Source organism: Xyrauchen texanus, chromosome 26, assembly GCF_025860055.1.
Source record: "Xyrauchen texanus isolate HMW12.3.18 chromosome 26, RBS_HiC_50CHRs, whole genome shotgun sequence".
In the NCBI taxonomy this organism is placed as follows: Eukaryota; Metazoa; Chordata; class Actinopteri; order Cypriniformes; family Catostomidae; genus Xyrauchen; species Xyrauchen texanus.
Genome location: NC_068301.1, coordinates 7,274,710 through 7,298,697, shown reverse-complemented (window position 1 = coordinate 7,298,697; position 23,988 = coordinate 7,274,710). Strand labels below are relative to the sequence as shown.

General features: G+C 36.8%; 2 protein-coding genes across 4 annotated transcripts in view; both read left to right on the top strand.

The window, feature by feature from the left end:
* The window catches only part of LOC127619603 (uncharacterized), a 32,082-nt gene extending 16,995 nt beyond the window's left edge, over positions 1-15,087 (top strand). For 2 of the 3 annotated variants that reach the window (XM_052092500.1, XM_052092501.1), the window contains exons 5-9: positions 889-1,191; positions 2,913-3,200; positions 3,371-3,549; positions 9,253-9,345; positions 9,813-15,087. In XM_052092500.1, coding sequence (XP_051948460.1) covers positions 889-1,191; positions 2,913-3,200; positions 3,371-3,549; positions 9,253-9,345; positions 9,813-9,878 — 929 coding nt within the window. In that variant the 3' untranslated portion in view covers positions 9,879-15,087. Of the gene's footprint in view, positions 1-888; positions 1,192-2,912; positions 3,201-3,370; positions 3,550-5,919; positions 5,945-9,252; positions 9,346-9,812 lie in introns of those variants that run through there. The other variant, XM_052092502.1, reaches the window with a different exon arrangement.
* A 2,118-nt stretch (positions 15,088-17,205) lies between these two features.
* Positions 17,206-23,577, top strand: LOC127620334 (transcription factor 19-like). The gene is made up of 4 exons (XM_052093534.1): positions 17,206-17,298; positions 20,391-20,980; positions 21,154-22,093; positions 22,944-23,577. Exons 2-4 carry the CDS (start codon positions 20,692-20,694, stop codon positions 23,266-23,268), a joined length of 1,554 nt encoding a protein of 517 aa, XP_051949494.1. The 5' UTR covers positions 17,206-17,298; positions 20,391-20,691; the 3' UTR covers positions 23,269-23,577.
* The last annotated feature ends 411 nt before the right edge of the window (positions 23,578-23,988 follow it).

Below are 23,988 nucleotides of genomic sequence, written 5' to 3'. Positions count from 1 at the left end.
ACAGCCCAGATTCTTCTGAACTGAGATGAGTCAGTTTAAATTAATTAAAATTATGCGTTACATATAGCGAAACCAACTTCGTCCATGTAAGTAGACACGGGTTCATATAAGGCTAATATAGAATTTTACAACAGCTTCGAGCGGGGCTTATGCAGTCAAAACAGAGAGTTGGTACTATTTGTTTAAAATTTATGAGTGAAGCGGGATGCACCCTGTACGATTTAAAAATGTTTTTTTTTTTATGATTGTTCCTTGTCAGACTGTTAGGTATGATCCCAGTGAGATCTTGGGTAAAAGCCATGGTTCAGTGTGCGACATTATTTTAGACTGTACGATACGAATCGTAGCCAAGTCTTTGGTCCCATTCGTCCCGATTGACCACCAACTGGGAGTTTTATCTCATCTGGCTGTCCTAGGAGCAGTTACACAGCCACAGGCTAAAAAAACGATTTTCCCAGACGGAAAAATCATGGACAAAATTTACAGTGTGAACCTGGCTTTAACTGCTGAGTCCTTTAAAATCCCTGATGTATACTGTATATAAAGGCTGCAAATGGGCAAACATTTTAAATGGGAATAAGAGCTTTTGTATTCATGAGGTTCTAACATTGTTTTTCACTGCTGTTTCTTGGGTTTTACAAAATAGGACAAAATGTTTTTATTATATACTGCAATGCTGCTATGGTCATTATTTGTTATAAGTGGTCAAAATACATTATTATCATATTCACTGCTTTCTACAAGGTGAGAATTTAATATTGATATTTCAGAATTTTCATCATGCTTTATCATGTATTTCACAGAGTATATTTAATAAAAGACAGCAGCATAGCCAAGGTCCTTATACTGTAGGTGTGTTAATACATTTTAATTCTCTTCTTTTTGTAGACTGTGCACTAGAGACAGTGGTGAAATATGGAGACACATATCACATCCCGATTGACCCTTTGATTGGTCCATACACCCTTGAGTTCAGGTATGGAGGTCAAACTAATGTTAACCAGACCACAGATGCACCACCTGTGCTGCTTTTCAACCGGACCGCTTTCCCTATGGAAGCGTATGAGAACCGTCTCACGGTCAACGAGAAAAGGGTAAACCTCCATTTGGTCACAGGAGCAGACGAGGGCAGCTACACCATCGTGGATAGTGATGGAAAAGTCAAAATGAGGACCTGTCTCAATGTGAAAGGTGAACAATCAATCTAATGGTCTGGTGAAAGACTGGTCACTATGGAGAGAAAGGCTTGTATGAGTAAATATAAAGTCCTAAATTGGTATAATTGTAGAAAGATGGAAAAGAAAGAAGTGATGGGAGAACAAAGAGAAGAGGATGAAAAAGTTATCATGGAAATGAAATACAGTGCATGAAATACTAATACTGATGTATAATTACTTATATATATATATATATATATATATATATATATATATATACACACACACACTGGTGGCCAAAAGTTTGGAATAATGTACAGATTTTGCTCTTATGGAAAGAAATTGGTGCTTTTATTCACCTAAGTGGCATTCAACTGATCACAATGTATAGTCAGGACATTAATAACGTAAAGAATTACTATTGTAATTTTATTTTTATTTTTCAGAAAGAGTTTTTATCAAAAAATCCTGCATGTGCTGCAATGACAGCTTTGCAGATTCTTGGCATTCTAGCTGTCAGTTTGTCCAGATACTCAGGTGACATTTCAACCCACACTTCCTGTAGCACTTGCCATAGATGTCTCTGTCTTGTCGGGCACTTCTCACACACCTTACAGTCTAGCTGATCCCACAAAAGCTCAATGGGGTCAAGATCCATAACACTCTTTTCCAATTATCTGTTGTCCGGTGTCTGTGTTTGTTTGCCCACTCTAACCAAAAGTGGCTTTTTCTTTGCAATTCTTCCCATAAGGCTGCACCCCTGAGTCTTCTCTTTACAGTTGTACATGAAACTGGTGTTGAGCGGGTAGAATTCAATGGAAGCTGTCAGCGGAGGACATGTGAGGCGTCTATTTCTCAAACTAGAGGCTCTGATGTACTTATCCTCGTTTAGTTGTACATCTGATCTTCCACATCTTTTTCTGTCCTTGTTACAGCCAGTTGTCATTTGTCTTTGAAGACTGTAGTGTACACCTTTGTATGAAATCGTATTCAATTTCAGACATTGTATAGCCTTCAGTCCTCAAAACAATGATTTGACTGATGAGTTTCTAGATAAAGCCGTTTCTTTTTTTTTTTTTTTTTCTTTTTTTGCCTTTTTTGACCTAATATTGACCTTAAGCCATGCCAGTCTACTGCATACTGTGGCAACTCAAAAACAAAACAAAGACAATGTTAAGCTTCATTTAATGAACCAAATAGCTTTCAACTGTGTTTGATATAATGGCAAGTGATTTTCTAGTACCAAATTAGCAGTTTAGCATGATTACTCAAGGATAAGGTGTTGGAGTGATGACTGCTGGAAATGGGGCCTGTCTAGATTTGTTCAAAAATCTTGTTTCAGATAGTGATGGTGCTGTTTTTGCATCAGTAATGTCCTGACTATACTTTGTGATCAGTTGAATGCCACTTTGGTGAATTAAAGAACCAATTTCCTTCTGAAACAGCACAATCGGTACATTATTCCAAACTTTTGGACGCCAGTATATATATATATATATATATATATTATATATATATATATATATATATATATATTTGAGAAATATTTATGCCTATTCTTACTTAATCGTCTAGGTGCTACTCTAAATATTTGTAATTTTATTTTTATTTAATATAATTTATTTGATTTGATAAAATTTCTTTTGATTTTCAAGGTGAAATATATCCTGGACATATTCTTTACAGGTTTTATTAAGCTTTACATGTAAATGTATTCAATTAACTGGTATTTTACTGTTTTTTTCTATATCCCAGATCACCAGATCTTTGAGCACTTGAGTTATGGAGGAACCCTGAAGGTCAAGCTCCATGTGGATCACACCAAAGTTAAAATGGTCTACATTCCCGACACTGACCACAAGGAGCGACTCATCCTGGACCAGGGAGAGCTAGTGCTGCCTCTGGATCCTGCCTTGGAAGGTCGAGTGTCTGTTGAAGGATCTTTGTTCTTCCTGAAGAAAGTCAAAGTCAGTGACATGGGCGTCTTTAGAGTCATGGACTTTTCAGGCTTCCGGATAGCTGACGTCTACCTTCATGTTGAGCGTGAGTTGGCCTAAGGAGGCTGGAGGAAATTTGAGAAGTTACTGTAGATCACGTTTGGATTGCTAATCATTTTTCTTTCAAATTATGTTTCTTTCTTTCTGTGCTCTTTAGTAAATAACATATTGAGGTCAAATATCTTATACTAATGATCCTCTCTTTTCCCATAACAGCCTATAAGTTGCCACAGTTCTATGTAGCAATCATCTCCCTGCTGTCTCTGCTTGCGTTCCTGCTGTTGGTGTGTCTATTGTCCTGTCTGATTAGGGTTCACCGTCGGGCAGAGAGAGAACGTAAGATCACCTTAATCGCTCAGCAGGCTGGCAAGGGCGATGGAGATGCTTTCAGACAGGTAAAACCAATTGCAATCGATCACCAACTTATCACCGACAAATTTTCACTGTAGGATTAAGATTCAATGAAGAAAAATACAGCATAGATGTATCAGTTTTACTATGATTAATCAGGCTGCTCCAATATGGTACAGCGGTACAGTACATTTAAAGTGGTGAAATTGTTCAGATATGGTTGATAGTAAGTAATAAATGATGATTTCAGCAAATGTGATATCAACTGTCAAAAATCTGTGTCTGTGTGTTTATGTAAGTCTTTTGTCTTACCTCCTTGAAGTTGGCACCCCATATAATTAAATAATCACCAAAACTATTCCATTCGTTTGTGCTGATTTGTGCAGCAAATATTAACGTTTGTGCTGGTTTAGTGTTTGAGATAGTAAACATACTTTTTTGGGCGGTGTGACGTCACTCTCCACCCCATCTCGCTCAAATCGATCCAAACTGGGACTGGTCGTTTGTGCTCCGTTTGTGCCGTTTAAACAAACGTTGTAACTATTTCCCTTCCTTAGATATAGCAAGAATGTTTTCGGGAGCGGTGACGTCATTCTCCACCCCATGTTGTCTAAATAACTCCAAACCAGTGTAATTCGTTTGTGCTCGATTTGTGCTGTTTTGTGCCGTTGAAAGATACAATCTAACTAATTCCCTTACATAACAAAATTATCTCCCGGATCTGTGACGTCATTAATGCATTTACCTCATCTTGTCCAATGGACTCATTTTCTGACTCGTTCGTTTGTGCTTGCAGGTTTCTTACAGTTGCTTACAGTAGGCAAAGAAACCTATTCATGCATGTCCAGGTTAGTTTGGCTTAAAAATGTGATTTGCACAGCGAGTTTAATGGGTATTGTCACGAATGTCAAATATAAAATTAGCTTTTCTGCACTTGCAAATACAGGGCATAAATTTGAAGTCACTGCCAATGATCAAAATGTCAAGTTAAAAAAATTAAAATAAATAAAAACAATGAAAGCAACTTTAAGAAACCTGCACCGAGCAAGCACAAACGAACGAGTCCTTTGGATGAGATGAGGTAAATGCATGACTGATGTCACAGATGCAGGAGATAATTTTGTTATTTCTATGTAAGGGAATTAGTTAGATTGTTTCAACAGCACAAATCGAGCACAAACGAATGACGGTTACGGTTTGGAGCGATTCGGACGACATGGGGTGGAGAGTGACGTCCCCGTTCTTAAAAAAAGTTTTTTGTTGTATTTAAAAAATGATCACAGTTACAGGGTTTCATTCAACATTCAACAGCGATTTGGACGACATGGGATGGAAAGTGACGTCACCGCTCCCAAATCATATTTGTTATTTCTAAGGAATGGTGTGGAGCGGAGGGGGCGGGGCCGGGTCGGAATATAGCGCGCCCGGTCCCCAATCACCAATGTAACACTGTTAAAGGATGGGCAAGGAGGAGGCGAGAACCGACTTGTCAATGTAAATAATATTTAATGAAAACTTAAACCAAAAGCATAAACAAACACACACATGACGGACATGCCCGTGATTCTCTCTCTCTCGAACCATCGTCACCGGGCCGCCTTATTCCCTCACGCGCCTCATCAGGCCAATTGGGGACCGGGCGCGCGATATTCCGACCCGGCCCCGCCCCCCTCCGCTCCACAAATGGAAATACATAAAGTGTTCATTTTAATGGCACAAACTGGCACAAATCGAGCACAAACGAATGACACTGGGTTGGAGCGATTTAGACAACATGGGGTGGAGAATGATGTCACCACTCCCGAAAACATTCTTGCTATATCTAAGGAAGAGAAATAGTTACAACGTTTGTTTTAACGGCACAAACGGAGCACAAACAACCAGCACCAGTTTGGATCAATTTGAGCGAGATGGGGTGGAGAGTGACGTCACACCGCCCAAAAAAGAATGTTTAATATCTCAAACACTAAACCAGCACAAACGTTCAGAATTGCAGCACAAATCTGCACAAACGAATGCAATAGTTTTGGTGATTGTTTAATTAAATGGCTGTGCCAACTTCACAGAGGTTTTTGTCTTTGTTAATTTCCTTTGAATTGACTTTGATACAAACTGATAAACTGATAAAAAAAATATATATATTTAGTTATTTTAATAAGTTCTTGGTACATTTTTGTGATTGTATGCTTCTTTCTTTGGTTGTGAGACATCCTATACATATTGGTATAACCTCAAGAAAACCTTGTTTCAAACCCTTTCAAACCATTATGTGGTGATAATTTGCTAATTCAGCCTTGTTCATCCAGATACAGTTCATCCAGCAATCCAGTCTTGTTAGCCAGCTATAATCAAACATAAATCAATGAATTAACCAGTTTAACAATTGATCTGCGTTGCATTTGTATTTCTTAAAGGATCGTCAGATGGATTCCCTTCTGGGTGAGAGAGCTTTGGGTTCTGGTGTCATATGTTTCCTTTAGTGCTAAGTTGATGGATCTGTATTGGTGTTGTGGTAGCATAATAGGTGTCCCAAAGGCCTTCTTTCACTCTTCGTAACTGTGTATCTGTCCATTATTCCTCCCTCTGTTTTCATCTCAAACCTCCTGAGACAAGTAACTTCAGGTGTATTGCTCTGATCCTCATAGTTTAAGCTGTAGTATAAATAGGTAAAAAAGTAAATACACCTGTGTGTTAAAGCTTCTGCTGCGCTTAAACACACATGCACATACGCAATTTGCCCATATACAAAATATGCTATTTTTATGCTATGGGGAGGTAAATATGAATCTATGTGTATGTGTGTATATGTGTGCTGAATTCTCTTTAAATGCTGCTGTGTGAATGTGTATGTTTTATTGATGGTTGGCAGTGATTAATGTAGTCAGTTACAGAATAAGTTCAAAATGTTTGAACAGTTTACTCTGCTTATATTAACCTTGGACATGATTGCAGATTATTTAAATATAACAGCCTGATCTCAAGAAAATGACGTGACTGGTGACATTTATCCAAAATTATATTGCATGGCTCCTTTCATGTATCAGGCAGTTTCGAGGTGCCACTCCCAAACAGATGAGGTTGTTGAGGTTAAAAGGATTGTTCACCCGAAAATGAAAATTCAGACATTGTGCGTGTGTGACAGACTTTCACCTGAAGAGTCTTTTGCGAAAACAGTCAGTAGGTGTAACATTCTCAGCCAAAATCAAGAGTTTTAACCAGCATGTGAGATGATGGCTTCAATATAATTTTATCAGAATGATTTTGGTCCGGTGCCAGTTCATAGCAGACGGGACTAATGGCACAATGCCAAATTTAGAAACCAAGCGATGGACAGAATGTCCTGTCGCTCGTCGAAGCTGCTTAGAACAAAAACTGTAACTAACATGGAAAAAATATATTTTATTGCATGTTGTTTGTTGTCTGGGTAGGATACGTTGTGTCTGTAGCTACCTTTAGCCCCCATATCCCTGTTTGATTGAGGACTCCATTAAGAGAGTTCAAACAAAATCAATTTTTCGACTGCAAACTCTTCAGGCATGTTTGTAAGTTCTGTTTGTGTCTCTGGTTTGTGTGCAGCCATGTTGTGTTTTTTTTTTTTATTAATATCGCTGGTGTTCCTGTTGAAGCAAATCAAAATGTGTTTTAGCTTTAACACCACGCCTTTGTCTCATGAATGCACACAGTTTACAGTAATTTATTAGACATTAGAATTTTACTTTTGCGTCCTTTTGAAGCTTGAAGAGGCGGTCGCCTTAAACTGCCATTTTATGACATCACTAAGCTCAATGTTTTCACAAATTCTCCCTTTGTGTTGAGAAAAAGAAAGAAAGTCAAATGGTGTTATAACAACACAGGGGTGAGTAAACAATGACTGAATTTTCATTTTTTGGGTGAACGAATCCTTTAAAGCTCTGAGTTTTAAATAAAAAAAACCTACCTCCCTACCATAAACCTTAAACCTGAACCTAACATATAGTGTCATTAAAAGAAAATGTGAGATAAAAATTTAATTGCTGACGCAACTACATCATTTTGTGGACATGTCAACGTGCGTGCTCTTCAGGATTCGTACACCGGGCACTTTTATTGCAAGCAAGTTGAGCTCCCGCGCAATTTGATTGTAAATGTAGTTGGTTATGCAATGGAAATGTTGTTTACAAGTCATGCACTATAGTACAAGTGTTTTGATGTAATAAGGTAGCATTGTGTGAAGAACATTACGAAAGTACTTGTTTATGATTTTCTCATGATTTGTGTGAAAGCCATTGTTGTCGTAGCACCTCTTGTGTTCATTTCAATAGAAACTGCCACGATACGCACAAGGAGACATATAAAAATAATTTTGCAATGTGTATTGTAACGTGATTCTATGAGACCAGGTTGCAATATTAACCATTTCTTTTTCACATCTTATTTTTGTAAATAAATAAATAAATGGCTTGCATTTTTTACTTTTGGAAGTCCGAGACAATGAGTCACGATAAAGATGTTAGAATGAAGGTCAATTTGAGCATGAGCACATTGCATTGTATACTGCACTTTTTTAGCAAATGCAGTCTTTAGCAAAAGTCATTTGGGTATTTCATGCATACAAAATTTGAATACTTTGCACAATATATGTACTGCATACTGCAAAAATAGTTAGATTAGTATGGTAGTATGCTATTCCACACATAATTAAACTATTAATCATTAATCATTTGCCAGCCCTGTGAATTTTTTGTTGTCTGTGTGTTTGTCTTTGAAGTCTGTGATTTATCCCACAAAGTCTTATAGGTAATTGTGAATCAGGATGTTCACTATACGCTCATACTGTATATGTATTGTGACACTGTGAAGGGCCAGATACAGGCATTGATGCCTGGATGTTGTTGTGTTGTAAACAATACCAACTCCATCAGTGTCTTTGTCATTGAAATTAAAAGTATTCAGACATATTTGCCTGGTATTGCCCTTTGCATCCTCCAGCTTTCACAATATTACAGTATACAGTATTTTATACACGTTTTGCTAAATCTTTTTTCTAGATCTGCTTTTTTTTTTGTCCGTTTTCACACTTGGTTGGATTGTTTGGTTCAAACCTGAGTTTAGTTCCACTCTGTCCCCCTGCCTCTGCAGTTCTCTTGAAGTTACATTGAAGTAATTGTCTCTAAACTCAGAAGGTGGTGGCACCAAAATGAAAAGTGTTGTTGACTTCACATTTATACACGTTTTTGACCATTCAGTTTTAATAAGATTAATATGCACAATGAAGTATTCAATGAATAGCACTTGCATCTGTCTGCCGCAGTTACATGCAAGAGAAGCAAATAATGCAAGGTGCTCATCAGAGGCAATTTCTGCAGTCAAGCAGCAATGACAGATGCATTATAGATTAAACTTAGGTAAATCGGGCCTCTTTTGACATTTAGATGTCAAACACTTTCAAAAGAAGCTTAATTTACCTTAATTCATCCTACTTTAACAGACAAATGATAAGTCTTCAATAGCGGTTCCGTTCTGGAAATTAGGCTGGATTGAGTTCATCAAAAACGTGCACTGTACTCCATTTTCAAGTGGACCCGAGTGTGTATCTGAGTTTTGAAAAAGCATTCACACCAAGCAAACCAAACTCTGACATCAATGGGCTCTGGTCTACACCACAAGCTTAAGTGTGAAAATGCTCTTGCCCATATTTTTGTACTATTGTGAAACCACCAACCACACAAAAAGCTTATTTTTCACATCTATATAATAATGTTTTTCAGGTGGTTACTGATGCTTATACTAGATTCGCAGAGGACTCCACCATGCAGTCCACATGGGAGAACAACACTGAGAGCACAGAAGTTGAGATCAAAGTAGGCATTTGTTTTCATTCTTTATAAGCTAGTTTGCTGCCAATGTGATCTTAATGGAATATTCTAGGTTCAACACAAATGAAGCTTAATCGACAGCATTTGTGGCATGATCCAGTAATCCCGCAAAAATGACGATATAAAAAAACCTAACAGCTCAAATAATATACAAGTTAAATTAAGTTTAAGTGCTTTTATAAAAAAATGTAAACCCTCTAAAAATAGGCCCCAATCACTTCCATTGTAAATGCCTCACTTACCTTTATTTTTGCTTGTTTTAAGAAAAGGAGAGATGAGTTGATATTATTTTTGTGGTAATCAACATTATGTCACAAATGCTGTCGCTTGAGCTTATATTGTATTGAACCCGGAATTTTCCTTTAATTGCTATTTAAATGGTTTAGCTTTGAGATTTATACATGAGCAGTTTATCCTACAATCCTACCATTCTGTTTTGACTTTCCCTTTAGGGACTTGAGGTATCAAAACCAGGTCAGTATCAGGCTTTCCCTTCAGACAAAAACGTCTTGAGATGAATGACTCGGGTGTGGAATTCAATACATCCACGCTCCCTCTGGACAGTGATACAGATGTACCAGACAATTTCACCTCTCACAAGCTCATTCTTGAGTCTGACACTCTCGCCGGTGTCCCCCCAGCCATTTCCGAAGGTGACCACAGTGCCACTCGCACCCCTGATTCTGTCCTGAGTGCTAGCCCGGTGGTCCATCCCGAATCTGGGGCTCAAACAGATGGTAATTTGATTGAAGCCACCACACCTGAAGGAATGGCCAAAGCGAATGAACTAGAAGCAAAGACGAGCAAAGATGCCTCGCCACTTTCTGAGAAAGTCACCACATTGGATCCAGTCACTGGAACCACAACCTGAGGACTGTAAGGAAATACATCAGTATACTTAGTCTCACTAACCGACTTATCAGTCTCAACCATTACACCAATGTGAACACTTTACATCTGTAACTTCTCACCACTTGACATGGCAATTAATCTCGCTTGGACTCATCTGATCTACAACGAATGCTTGTCGAACAAGCAAAACAACTTAATCCTAGAAGACAACCCAAGAGTTGACAACGCACTCAAACTAAATTAATTAAATTAACTTTGGGGAAAAAAAGAAAAGAAAAAAAAAAACTATGATTAAATGGACCCACACAATGCATGCCTTTTGAATTACTGAAGATTTCTTGACTATCTAGCAGCCAAATGCCAGATTAGAGTGATCATGTAGTGCATGTGAAGAAGAAAAATAAACTCACAACACATTTCAAGACAAATATATAGATGGTAGATTTTTAACTACTGAACCATGCTGCTGGAACTGAGGCATTTATGAAAGTGTTAAACTGCCTGAAACTCCACGGAAGCTTCAAGCAATATCTGAAGAAAATGGGTGTCTACTCTCATATTTTTCAAAGAGTTAATCTACCAAATGCCAATGAGATATTTTGAGAGTTTCTTCATTTGGTCGACCACTTCAACTAGACCTGGTGGGAACTCTTTGTTTGAGACCTTTTAAAGTCAAAACCAACTTTGAAGTGCATTAATAATTTTTGTTTATGGTAAAATAAACATCCCGATGAATGAGGATCACGTTGGTGACAGGTATCTGATATGGTAGCTTAACTTTGTTAATAGGATCAGCTGTGGTCGAGAGTTTTGGCTCTGGTCCAGAGAAACTGCTGACAGAACCGCTTGTCTCAGCAGTTTCAGGTGCTGACTCCACTGGGGTGTCTCCAAAACTTTGGTTTTCCTTTTATCCCTTTTCTTTTTTCCTCCTTTATGATCCTTTATTCTGTCTAATTGGATGTGTTTGAAAGGATGAAAGTACTTTGATAGTTGAAAGTTCTTGAAGGAACCTCTGATTATTCTTATGTCAATGTCTCTATGACAATGACAATAATTGTTGGTGCTAAGTTTTTTGGAGCTTTTTAGATTTGCAGAGAAAATGCAGATTCTGGATTGCAAATTGTGTAGTGATTGCTTGCTCAATGAGCATCTCGTTCTTTAAATCTCTTAATACCATTCGAGGTTTCATGTTGACTGTGCATTGCTGTCAGCTGAACTTGACAAGAGTCTGAATCGAGAAGTGAACTGAATACAGGAATGAATATCCTAATAATCTAATAGTTTTTCAATATTTAAGTCAATACACTTAAATCTGCATAAAATACATTATTATTGTCATATGTGACAACATTCCTTACAAAAAGCATCTTGGAATTATTGCGATGTAAACATGGACAGTTTAAACAGTAAAATGCATCAATTTTTCCTACCATTTGAAGCCTTCCTTTCCTTTAAAATACTTCAGAATGTATTATAAATCATCAATATCTAGATGCACAATCTCTAACTCTTTTTTTCTTCAAACCATTTTCTCATAGCACTCAATTCTAAGGTATTAATTTGACTCCTAATGTTGTACATATTTGTTAACGTCTTGATTTTTGGTAAATGTGTGAAATCTTGCATGCCAAGATACTTTTAATGCTGATAAATGACAAGAAATACAATGCAATATTACAATGAGTTGTAGCTTGCATCATGAGATGTGGCACGGCCTGTTGGTAAAATTGCTACCTCATGTTTTGATGTCTGAAGATTGTAGAGAGGGAAAATGTCTGATGGTTGACCGATATTAGAGTTTGCTGATAAGGATAACAGATTAATTGGCCGATAGTGTTTAAAATCATTATACTGAATGTGTTTAAAAATATATATATTTTGGAATGCCCAATTCCCACTACTTACTAGATCCTTGTGGTGGCGGGTTACTCAACTCAATCCAGGTGGCAGAGAACAAGTCTCAGTTGCCTCCACTTCTGATACAGTCAATCCGCACATCTTATCACGTGGCTCACTGTGCATGACACCGCGGAGACTCACAGCATGTGGAGACTCATGCTACTCTCCGCGATCCACGCACAACTTACCACACGCCCCATTGAGAGAGAGAACCACTTAATTGCGACCATGAGAAGGTTACCCCATGTGACCTCCCTAGTAACTGGGCCAATTTGTTTGCTTAAGAAACCTGGCTTGAGTCACTCAACACACCCTGGATTCAAACTCGTGACTCCAGTGGTGATAGTCAGCATCAATACTCGCTGACTTACCCAGGCCCCGTTTAAACATTTTATTAAGATAAAGATAAGATATAGTTTATTGTGCAACCAAAATCGCAATAATAAATAAAAATGTTGGTGCGTGATGCACTTTTAACTATAAACAATGTTGAAATAACAGATATGCACTCTTACAATCATGCGCTACATTAAAAACACTAAAGAGTAGACATGTCATATACAAAAATATACATTAAAGAAAGTATAAAAATATTGAGGAATATTTTCACTTACAATGAATATAGATTCAGCAAATCTCCACAAGTTGTCATTGATTGTTTTTATTGCAGCTCCTGAGGCTACAGTCGTTGAAATTCCCAACGCCACCTACGGCAAAAAACTAGACAAACTATCTTCGATCATTTTTGCCAATAACTGATTGTTCCTAAAGCAACTATCTGCGTAATTAATCGTGAAAACTATTAATCGGTCGACCTCTAAAAAAACAAACACAGGTTTTAAAAAAGCACAATTAATTCAAACACCTTGAAATATGCTTATGAAATTGCAGCTAATGTAAATATAACGGTTTGCAAACAATTATGAAATGATGAGGAATTATTAGGAATTGTAACTTTTTTGCTTTCCTTTGTAATTTCAATTAGAACACAGGTGGTTTGATTGTATTTTTAAACTACATCATAAATTCAGTTGATTTATGTAAATATAAAAGAATATGCTTTTAATATTTTATTGATACTAATTAGATCTACTTAATGATCAAGCCCAACATTTTTAGACTATCAATCATTACTTTAAAGTACTTTTAATCATTACTTTTTCCTCTGCTTCAATTCAGATTTACATTTGTTTTCTAGGCTATCAAACTGACTGAAAGTGCAGTTATTGGGCCTTAATGCAATATTAGTGTGAAGACACTGTACACACACACACACACACATGCACGCACACACACATACGTGTACAGGGTTGATGCAATAGTATGAAGAAACATACACACAAACACGCTTCTGTATATACATAAATTGCATGCAAATTGTCAATACACTTTCTAGCCAATAATTGCAGGATTCTCATGCCTTTTATATAACACACACCTCTTAAAAAATGAATAGCAAAAAAGTCAAAATGAGCCATTATCTTAATTCAGCTCTTTTCCTCCCTTCAACGGAACAATCTGTCATGCTTTACTGAATGAGAAACAAATGCTTTGATCTTTTGACTCCTTTTTATCAACGCACTTAATAATGATTTTGATAATGCAAGACACAAGAAAAGAAATATTTGATCAAGACAGTATTGTTCTTAGTATTTATTAAATTATACTCTCTCTTGTATGCACTGATTTTATAGATTTATTATATACGCAATTTAGAGAATTACATTTGCATGCTGCACTAGAGATTGCCTGTTAGAAATGAGAGCTCATATCGCAATACTTTGTCTCTGATGAGAAGTATTCTTAATGTAATTTTGGAATTAGGAAATGTAAATATTTGGTTTATGGAATTTATGTTTTGGTACAAATTATGTCATCTAATTTACAATTTTGCAACAGTATTATACACATATTTATCCAGCTCGCCCTCAATACATGTACCAATCATATATTTGATCACTTACGATTATATAAGACATTTGTTTAAGTGTTGATTATGCTTTAAACAAAATCTTTCACACCTCAAAGTTCAGATTTACAAAGATCATTAGCTGGTTTACATTTTTTAAATATGCATTTATGTCTGTTTATGTAAACTTGATCCTGAGGTCATGCTAGATCAATCATTGCACGCTGAAAGACTCAGTGAAATGTAAAAGCCTTGTCATTCAGCAGTGGTATAGAAACAATAGCAATAAATGGCCATCCTGAAAGCTACTCAGGTTTGACAAGTGATTTACACAGATGCTGGTAATGCATTATTTATTCAACTCAGGAGCATTGTTTTTACATTGAGTTAAGCTGATTTAATTGTTTAAACTGATAATCTGTGTACTGGCAAGAGTTCTCAGGAGATGGACTTATTAAAGTTCGTCCTTCTCATACTGTACCTCTTTGAGAAGCTATAATTGTAAACATGCTTATCATTATATCAGTTTTTCTTCCTTAAAATGACCATTGAAAACCTAATTAACAGACTGCATCCTGAGATTGGAGTTAAACAGACCATATATAAGATAAATGGCATACTTTGCCATAGCCCAATACAATGGACATTAATAATACTTCACGGCCTTGTACAAAATATGGTGGCGAGGATCTTGTTTTTGGCTACTTAATTTAGTGTTACATGTGGCTCCATATATTGTTTGAACTTTTTTTCTCTTTTGAATGAATAAAATAAAATAACGTTGACTTTAAAAATCTCATTGTTTGTTTTCTCGTTATGTATTTTTCAGTGACACATTATTGGAATTTCATGAACTCTGTTAACTATGTAAATATTTGACAACAGAAATTCGGTTACATTTACAGATTAAAAAAGGAAGCTTTGGTTACCATAAATTCACCGTAAAAAATACAGTGACCATATTTTATGCATTACTGGATGTCATGCCTGTATATTTTGTTAACAACTGTACTGTATATCATTAACAGATCAAATGTTAATGTACCAACCTTCTGGAACTACAATAAATCTGCTTTGTACTTTAATAATTCTGCTTTTTGTACTGTAACAACAGAACACCACATGATGACTTAAAATTCATCAAAAGAAGCTCTTCAAGGAGCAATAACTATTTTTACAATAGTTTATCGTAAAAGTACATATATTGTCTTGTTAAACATAATATACAATATTGTTTAGAATTATAGACAACAATGTAAAATGTCATCTAATGTGGTTTTTAAATATAATATATTGTAACACATTTTTAGGTAACTGCAAGTTAAAAGGAATATTCAGGGTTCAATACAAGTTAAGCTCATTTGACATCTTTTGTGGCATAATGTTGATTAGCTACCTCAAAAATGTATTTCGACTCTCTGGGTTACAGTGAGGCACTTACAATGGAAGTCAAAGGGGCCAATACATAAACGTTAAATACACCCTGTTTCAAAAGTATAGCCACAATACATTATCAATATGCATGTTAACATGATTTTAGTGTGGGAAAAAATTGCTTACTATCCTTTTCAAATTATGTAAAATTTTACAACTACATTGCCATTATGCTGCAACACCGTAAACCCTAAAACAACCATAAAAATGGCAATTTAAACTGAAATGATACAAAAGAATAAATGGGCTGTAAGGACATTTATAACATTTTAATCTTCACAATTCTGCCTTTAAACCTTCTAAAAATTGGCCCCATTGACTTCTATTGTATGTGCCTCACTGTAACATCGATTTGGAATTTATTTTTAAGAAAAGGAGGACTAGTTGAATATATATATATATATATATATATATATATATATATATATATATATATATATATATATATATATATATATATTTTTTTTTTTTTTTTTTTTTTGTGGTAATCATTATTATGCCACAAATGCTGTCGATTGAGCTTAACTTGAATTTAACCTGGAATATTCCTTTAACCAATTAAAAAAAACAATTCCTGTAGCGTTTTTACATTTTCATAGCGTGTACATAAGACTCTGATACACTATGCAACTTTAAATGTTTTCACAAATACAATCTGCAGATTTCATGGGAACATAAAACACAGTTGGTCAGTTTTAAAGTTGCTTTAATATAATTAATATAAGATCCAAACTCGTCTACTTTGCGATAAAACAGTCAAAATTAATTGTCAACATCATTTCTTTTATGCAAAACAAATGCCAGATTGAATAATTTTTGGAGTGTTATATTCGTTAAATGGGAAGTTTATTAAGGGTAAGTTTATCAATCCATAATAATCTAACAATAATCATAATTTTCAGAATAACCTACATTGTGATGTACTATTTGACTGTCTGTCTCCTTGACAACATTGACGGAAGTGGCGTTGAATTTCGCGCTAGGAAACCCGTCTGTCCGTCCTGCTTGGTGACTAGGAGGGATCCCTCTCTCGTTAACTTCTCGCGCATGCGCATGCTGTTAAGATGCTTGTGCTTTTTTGATCGCATCTCAGCGTATTAATGATGGAAACTTCAATAATATCAATAATAAAACATTATTATTATCATTATCATAGAGTGACTATTTGCACTAGGTGTAAATACCTGCCAACATAGTGCGGCTATTTGCACTGAAATAGTCTGGTGGACACAAACAAAATAAAAACAAACAGCTTATTGCTTGTCTCTACAAGGGCTTAGTGTGATAAGGTAGTATTTATGTGCTTTTTCTATTTTTTCTATTTACACGTAGTGCAAATAGCATCTGCCTTATTATTATTAAGAAACCTTGTTGTCTTCTTGAAATCTCATATAGCACCCCATGCTTCTAGAATACAGTATTATTTAGACACAAGTTCATGTTACATTACTTTAAATCATAGCATCTTGGATTCTGTTATTGTGACTGAATTTACATTAATAGTAATTCATGAATTAAAACGTATTTTTGTTAAAAAAAATTATAATAATAAAAACAAAAATTGGCTGCAGTTTAAAGATGTTCATCAAAACTGACAATTTAAAATAATCTTTTACGAGCGCTTGTCGTTGCTGTGCAACTTCAAATTAACGCCGTGTAAGAATCTCGCGAGATTGACGAGAGAGGGTTCCCTTCTAGACACCATAGTCCTGCTTCTGGCGCGCCAAATTTCAAAGCACTTCCTGGGGTGATAGCACGGCTACATTTACCACGGAGCCGAAATAAAACACAGATGTCACGTTTTACTACAACATATCTTCATATTTCGGTTATGGCATGCTTTTGTAAGTGTTTTTTTGTCAGTATGTTCGATGAAACGAAGCTGTTGCTAATGTAGAATAATTAATTTCAGGTTGCATTGTGTGAATATGTTCTCTGTGTTTGGCGTCAACATTACAGAAATAGCACGCTAGCAATCTAGTGCATTGCTTCTTTACAGACCCTAATTTACAACCGAACTTCTAACGAAATGCTTTTTCTGAAGGCTATGACCTATTTGACACGTTTATAAACTAGGATTTTCCATTATATTTTATAGGATGTCAATGCTACGTATGGCGTAAATAATAGAGAATATTACTTTGGCAGGTCATGCCGTACAGAAATTTGATACATGGCAATGTAAACACACACCATATACGCTGGCGGCCAAAAGTTTGGAATAATGTACAGATTTAGCTGTTTCTGAAGGAAATTGGTTGTTTAATTCACAAAAGTGGCATTCAACTGATCACAAAGTTTAGTCAGGGCATTACTGATGTAAAAAAAACAACAACACCATTTGAAAAAGTCATTTTTATCAAATATAATAGACAGTCTCCATTTCCATCAGTCATCACTCCAACTCCTTATCCTTGAGTAACCATGTTATATTGATAATTTGGGAATAGAAAATCACTTGCCATTATATCAAACACAGTTGAAAGATATTTGGTTCATTATATGAAGCTTAACATTGTCTTTGTGTTTTGAGCTGTCACAGTATGCAATAGACTGGCATGTCAAAAGGTCAATATTAGGACAAAAATTGCAAAAAAGAAACCGTTTTCTCCAGAAACTCATCAGTCAATCATTGTTTTGATGAATGAATGTTATACGATGCTTGAAATTGCCAAAAAACTAGATTTCATACAAAGGTGTACACTACAGTCTACAAAGTCAAAGGTCAACTGACTCTAACAAGAACAGAAAGAGATGTGGAAGACCAGATGTACAACTAAACAAGAGGATAAGTATATCAGAGTCTCTAGTTTGAGAAATAGACGCCTCACATGTCCTCAGCTGACAGCTTCATTGAATTCTACCCGCTCAACACCAGTTTCATGAACAACAGTAAAGAGACGACTCAGGGGTGCAGGCCTTAGAATTGTTAGATTTTAATTCTTAGAATTAGCAATTATTCCAAACTTTTGGCCGCCAGTGTATGTTCATTTATGATTTTCATTGATACTTGTATCAATATATATGTCACATATATTTCAAAATAAGATAAAAAGTTGTCATTTTGTAAAAGGTCTTTTTCTAAATCATAGTGGATTGTGAATGTGCATATATGCCCAAATATATGAAGAATAATGATTTGTATGTCTGTATATATACACATACAGTACATGTGTGTAGGGCTGGGCGATAAAACGATCTCGATATGGCATCGCGATAATATTTATTTAGACTACGATGATAAACTTTTGACATGTTTACTCGATATGGATAGACCTAACAGCCTATTACAAAGCAGAAATAAACGGACAGCAGCCAGTCAGAACGCAGATTTTGGCTTGTGCGTCTAAGTACACGCCCATTTGCTAGCAGAGCACTGTTTGAGCTACCGGCAGTGAAGAAAGTGAATGTAAAGAAAAAAATGAGTGGAAACGACGAAAGCGACGGTGAAAGTGAACTCGAACTATCTTCCAAAGCTGAGGAAATTGTTGACAAAAAAGGTAACAAGACGTCAATTATATGGAAGTGGTTTGGATATCTGAAAAGCGACGATGCGCAAATAAAGACGGTCTGCAAAATATGCCGTCGGTCGGTGATAACCAAGACGGAAACACAACAAAACCTTTTCGGTCACCTGAAAAGGTACCATCCCAGCGACCACACCGAGAGTATGAAAATGCGGGCCCATGTTAATGTTACTCCGTCCACAAGTTTTGCCCAACAGGCTAACGTTAGTTAACGCCAGATGCTGTGGACAGACTAGTCTTTCTGGCAAAAAACCTATAATAGGGTAATTAGGGTTACATATGATGAGCACTAGCCTACCTAAAGGTGTAGCATAGTGACTGGTTTACAATGTTTACATTTTGCACTTTTTACTCAGATTTCTACCTCTAAAACATTTGATATATTTAAAACCAGTACACAATTAATATTTTATTTATCTTACAGTTAAGTACTTAAATCTGCCAGGGACTTTGTGGTTCACTTGTTTACATTTGTTGTCTTGGTTGTACCTCTACAAACATTTTGAAATGTTTGCTGCCCTGCCAAAGAAATTTGATGTGATAGTACTGTAGTCACAGCTTTTAGTTTTATATTTTATAATAAGTTACAAGGCAAGCTAACTTGCATTGTTTTGTCAAGGCAGATAAAGCATGTTTGCTAAAAGTAAAATGTTAACATTTAGATTTAAAGTTTATCAATATTCTTTTATAAAAAATATATTCTCAACCAATCCATGTTTGCACAGTTAAATGTTTGCATTGTTATTTATTTATGTTAATAAACTATATAGTTCAACAAATATTGAACCTTCTGGTTTCTTCAGGCATCATTATCGGTATACTTTTCAAACGGGCAGCATTATTAAATTATATATCGTAACAAATATCGATCAATATGGAAAAAAATATCGTGATAATATATTTTGCCATATCGCCCAGCCCTACATGTGTGTATGTGTGTGTGTGTGCGCGTGTGTGCGCGCGTGTGTGTGTGTGTGTGTATATATATATATATACACTGATCAGCCCAACATTAAAACCACCTGCCTAATATTGTGTAGGTTCCACTCGTGCTGCCAAAACGGTGCCAACCCGCAACTCAGAATAGCAATTTGAGATGATATTCTTCTCACCACAATTGTACAGAGTGGTTACCTGAGTTACCATAGACTGTATATATATATATATATGTATATATAAAGTATATAATGTATAGTTTAGTGTAATTCTTTTAATGTGCATGTTAAAATATGCTTGCATGTAACCGTTGTGTGCAAAAAAGTTTAAAAGTAATTTGTTTATTTTTAGCAGAACCTTGACTTGAATATGTAAAAAAAAAAAAAAAATAAATGTAGGAATGCTAAGAATGCCATAAAAGATTTAATGTTTGTAATGTTATTAAAGCTTTTTGTTGTACTCTGTTTTTCCAGAATGAAGACCAGCAAGTCACAGCATCTGGACATGGCACTGCACATTAACTTTTTATAGTCCACTTACCAGTTCTTAAAACCTAGATATTTAGTGCAGCACCTTATTTTCATTTTAGTCCCTCCAAATTTGTTAATAATCTTGTAGCTTGATTTTTATTATCTGCGTTAGCACTTTTATGAAGATAATATTCAATAGACATTTTTAAAGCTAGCATCTTCAATGTAGGAGATTTATTCCAGTGTTATGTAAGTGGCCAGCTCTGTTGCAGTTTTTCTGCACATTTATTTGTGGAATGTCAAAATGTCTTCAGGAGTTCAGTCGTGTTTTCAGTTGTTGAGATTCGAGCTGTCGTCTAATACAAATAATCATAAAGCCAATGGAAATGAGTTGTCAGACCGTGACCTGTACACATTCCGGCCAGCACTGGCCCAATGTGTGTTCCGGCTGGGACAGGCTGCAGAGCTCTGCGACGTCACTCTGGAGTCAACAACTGTGTCCCGTATTCATGCCGAATTGCATGTAGAAAGGAAAACAGAAACATCTGGAGAAGAGAGCTGGAAAGTCCAAGTTAAGGACCGCAGCAGTTATGGTAGGTGCAATGCCCTATAAAGGGCTGTTACAATTAGTTTAACAATCAGTTTTATTATTTTTTACTTTTGGCATTACTATTGTGATACTTTCCAAAAGAAACCTGTAGAATATCAAAGCACAAACAAGGTTTTACTGACTTGAAATGTTCATGAGTTTCTCTCTGTTCCACAGGCACATGGGTAAATGACATGCGCCTCCAACAAGGAGTCTTGTGTGAAATCTTTGATGGTGACACACTGACTATTGGTGGCCAATCAGATCGGACCAGCCCAGAATTTTACTTTCTCTTCCAGAAAGTGCGGGTCCGCCCACTGGACTTTGATGCCATCACTGTGCCCAAAGCAGGTTCCTTCTCAATTGACATTAAGAACCGGATCAGAACGTGCTCTGACTCTAAGCCAGACCCTGGTCTTGACATTTCAAAACTGTCCATCAACAGAGCCACTGTCATCCTCAACTCCATTGGCAGCCTGAGCAAGATGAACGGAAGCTGCTGGACTTTTAAGAAAAATGAAAAAACAACCAACTTGAATGCAGACGATTCTCCAGTGTTCACTGCTTTGGCCCCGCCCACAACTCCACCCCCTTTCCAAGCTGTTGGGGAGATTTCGTCGAAATCAGTCCCGTTGTCATCAAAAAGCAGACGGAAGTCAGCCCACACGTTTCTCCTAGAGGATGACAGTTCGGATGATCCTGGAAGTCGCAGAGAAGTGGATGATGGAAGGAGAGGACAGGCGAGGAAAAGACGAAGACTTTACAAGTCTGAGTCAGAGGTGTTTCAGCCACCTTTCCCCAAACTAGAGCAGAATTGTAGGTCACAGCTTGACATGACAAAACACAACGGAACTGTTTTCAATGTGGCACCTAATAGGAAGTTCAATCATTTCATGAACATTGGTCACACCAAAGTCAGTGGCATCAATTTGACTCCCCTCCACCAGCAGAAGCCAGTCTTCTCAGCTCCTGGTAGGAGACAGCGTGCAAACAGCTCTCCGATATATTCTGGCCTGGGCATGAGAGGTGAGAATTACAACCTGACCTCCCCGTCAGCGAGGATGTCCAAGGCAGAAAAAGCGAGGGGACTGATTTCTCGGTTTCAGGCCGTGACTGGGTGAGTGGACTCGGATGCATACATAAAGGGTTGCCACGGTCATTGAATACCTAGAGATATTACAGATTTTTAAACCTGAACTGTGTATTTTATCAACATTGAAACACTTTCTCGTATCCTAGCTTAATATGCAGAGAGACAACTTTAAGTAATCCATTCCTAGGTTGATTCCCTCGAAAAGTGTAAAAACATTGACTCAGTGGTGCCATCAAAACATTGCCCTGATAGAGCTTCCTGACCTGCCCAATAAAGCAACATTGGCTCAACCAATTGTGTGAATTTTGGGTGGGACTGCCACTTTTTTTCTGACCAAAGTCGAATGGGATAATTGTTTTGGGAAAACTGTTTTAAAACAATCAGATTTTTACACAATCTTGTACCTTTTTGTCTGATTTTCAAATACTTTTTTGCTTCAGATTAAAGTTTTTAATGTTGTGATTTCACCTAAGAGCTGGTTTCATTACTCTTTCATGAAGAGTTTCATGAAATCCCTATGGAAAAAAAAACACTTCCGGAACCAAGACTGAAATAGTGGGCGGTTCATCTTTTATGATTTACAGGCATAACATCAAGACAAAAGTCATAGAAATTTCTATTGTATATTTTTCTAGTTATGCTCAGCTCTAAAATATTTTATCGCTTATAAGTTTCTCTTTCTGAATGTAGTCTTATGAAAAGTAAATCCAGTAAACACAAATAACTAGAAAAATTATGGAAATTAATTGGTGAAAAGCTGTTCAGCCTACTTGTCATTTAACGGATGCATTAGGACCAATTTATTGACTTCCTTCAATGACAATACTGCATTTTGCATTTATTAATGTACAAATCTGATAATCTCTCTCTGCAGTCGACGACGTGGGAGACCCAGAAAACACCCACCACCCCGGCCTTCCCTTCCAACTCCCTCTTCCTCCTCCTCCAGCAGTTCATCCTCCTCATCCTCATCATCCTCTGAAGATGACGAAGAAGAAGGGGTCGTGCAGGGCATCGAGCCATGTGCAGCAGCACACTGTCGTTTCCCACAGCAGGACACCGTACAGTGGATCCAATGTGATGATTGTGATGCCTGGTACCACCTGGACTGCCTGCCGCACGACCGCAACCGAGACTTGCTGGTGCACGACCCGAATGCAGACTTCCACTGTGGCTGCTTCAGAGCCAGAAACCACTGAGTACATGAATCAATCAGGATTATCTTGGTCAACTCTCTTGTTTTAGGCTCTATAATAAACCAAATATGCTCAAAGACATTGTTATTATTACAATAATATTCATGGAGATTGGGAGATCTGTTGCTTCTTGGCATTCACAATATATCCACACAATTTAGCTCTGACAAGAATAAGCATCAGTTGTTGATGTTTTCCACAATGGTCCTAATTGTATTGAGTGGGGATTTTAAATGAATTTGGATCCTATTGAGTATGATGGATTTGCATGGCAGCAGAGCAGGAAAGGTTGCAAAAGCATATCAACACACTCCAAGCACTAGATGGATTCTAACAATTTATATCTTTATGATTTATACAGTATATACACCGATCAGCCACAACATTAAAACCACCTGCCTAGTATTGTGTAGGTCCCCCTCGTGCTGCCAAAACAGCACCAACCAGCATCTCAGAACAGCATTCTGAGATACTATTCTTCTCACTACAATTGTACAGAGTGGTTATCTGAGTTACCGTAGACTTTGTCAGTTTGAACCAGTCTGGCAATAATCTGTTGACCTCTCTCATCAACAAGGTATTTCCATCCACTGAACGGCCACTCACTGCATGTTTTTGGCACCATTCTGAGTAAACTCTAGAGACTTTTGTGTGTAAAAATCCCAGGAGATCAGCAGTTACAGAAATACACAAACCAGCCCATCTGGCACCAACAATCATGCC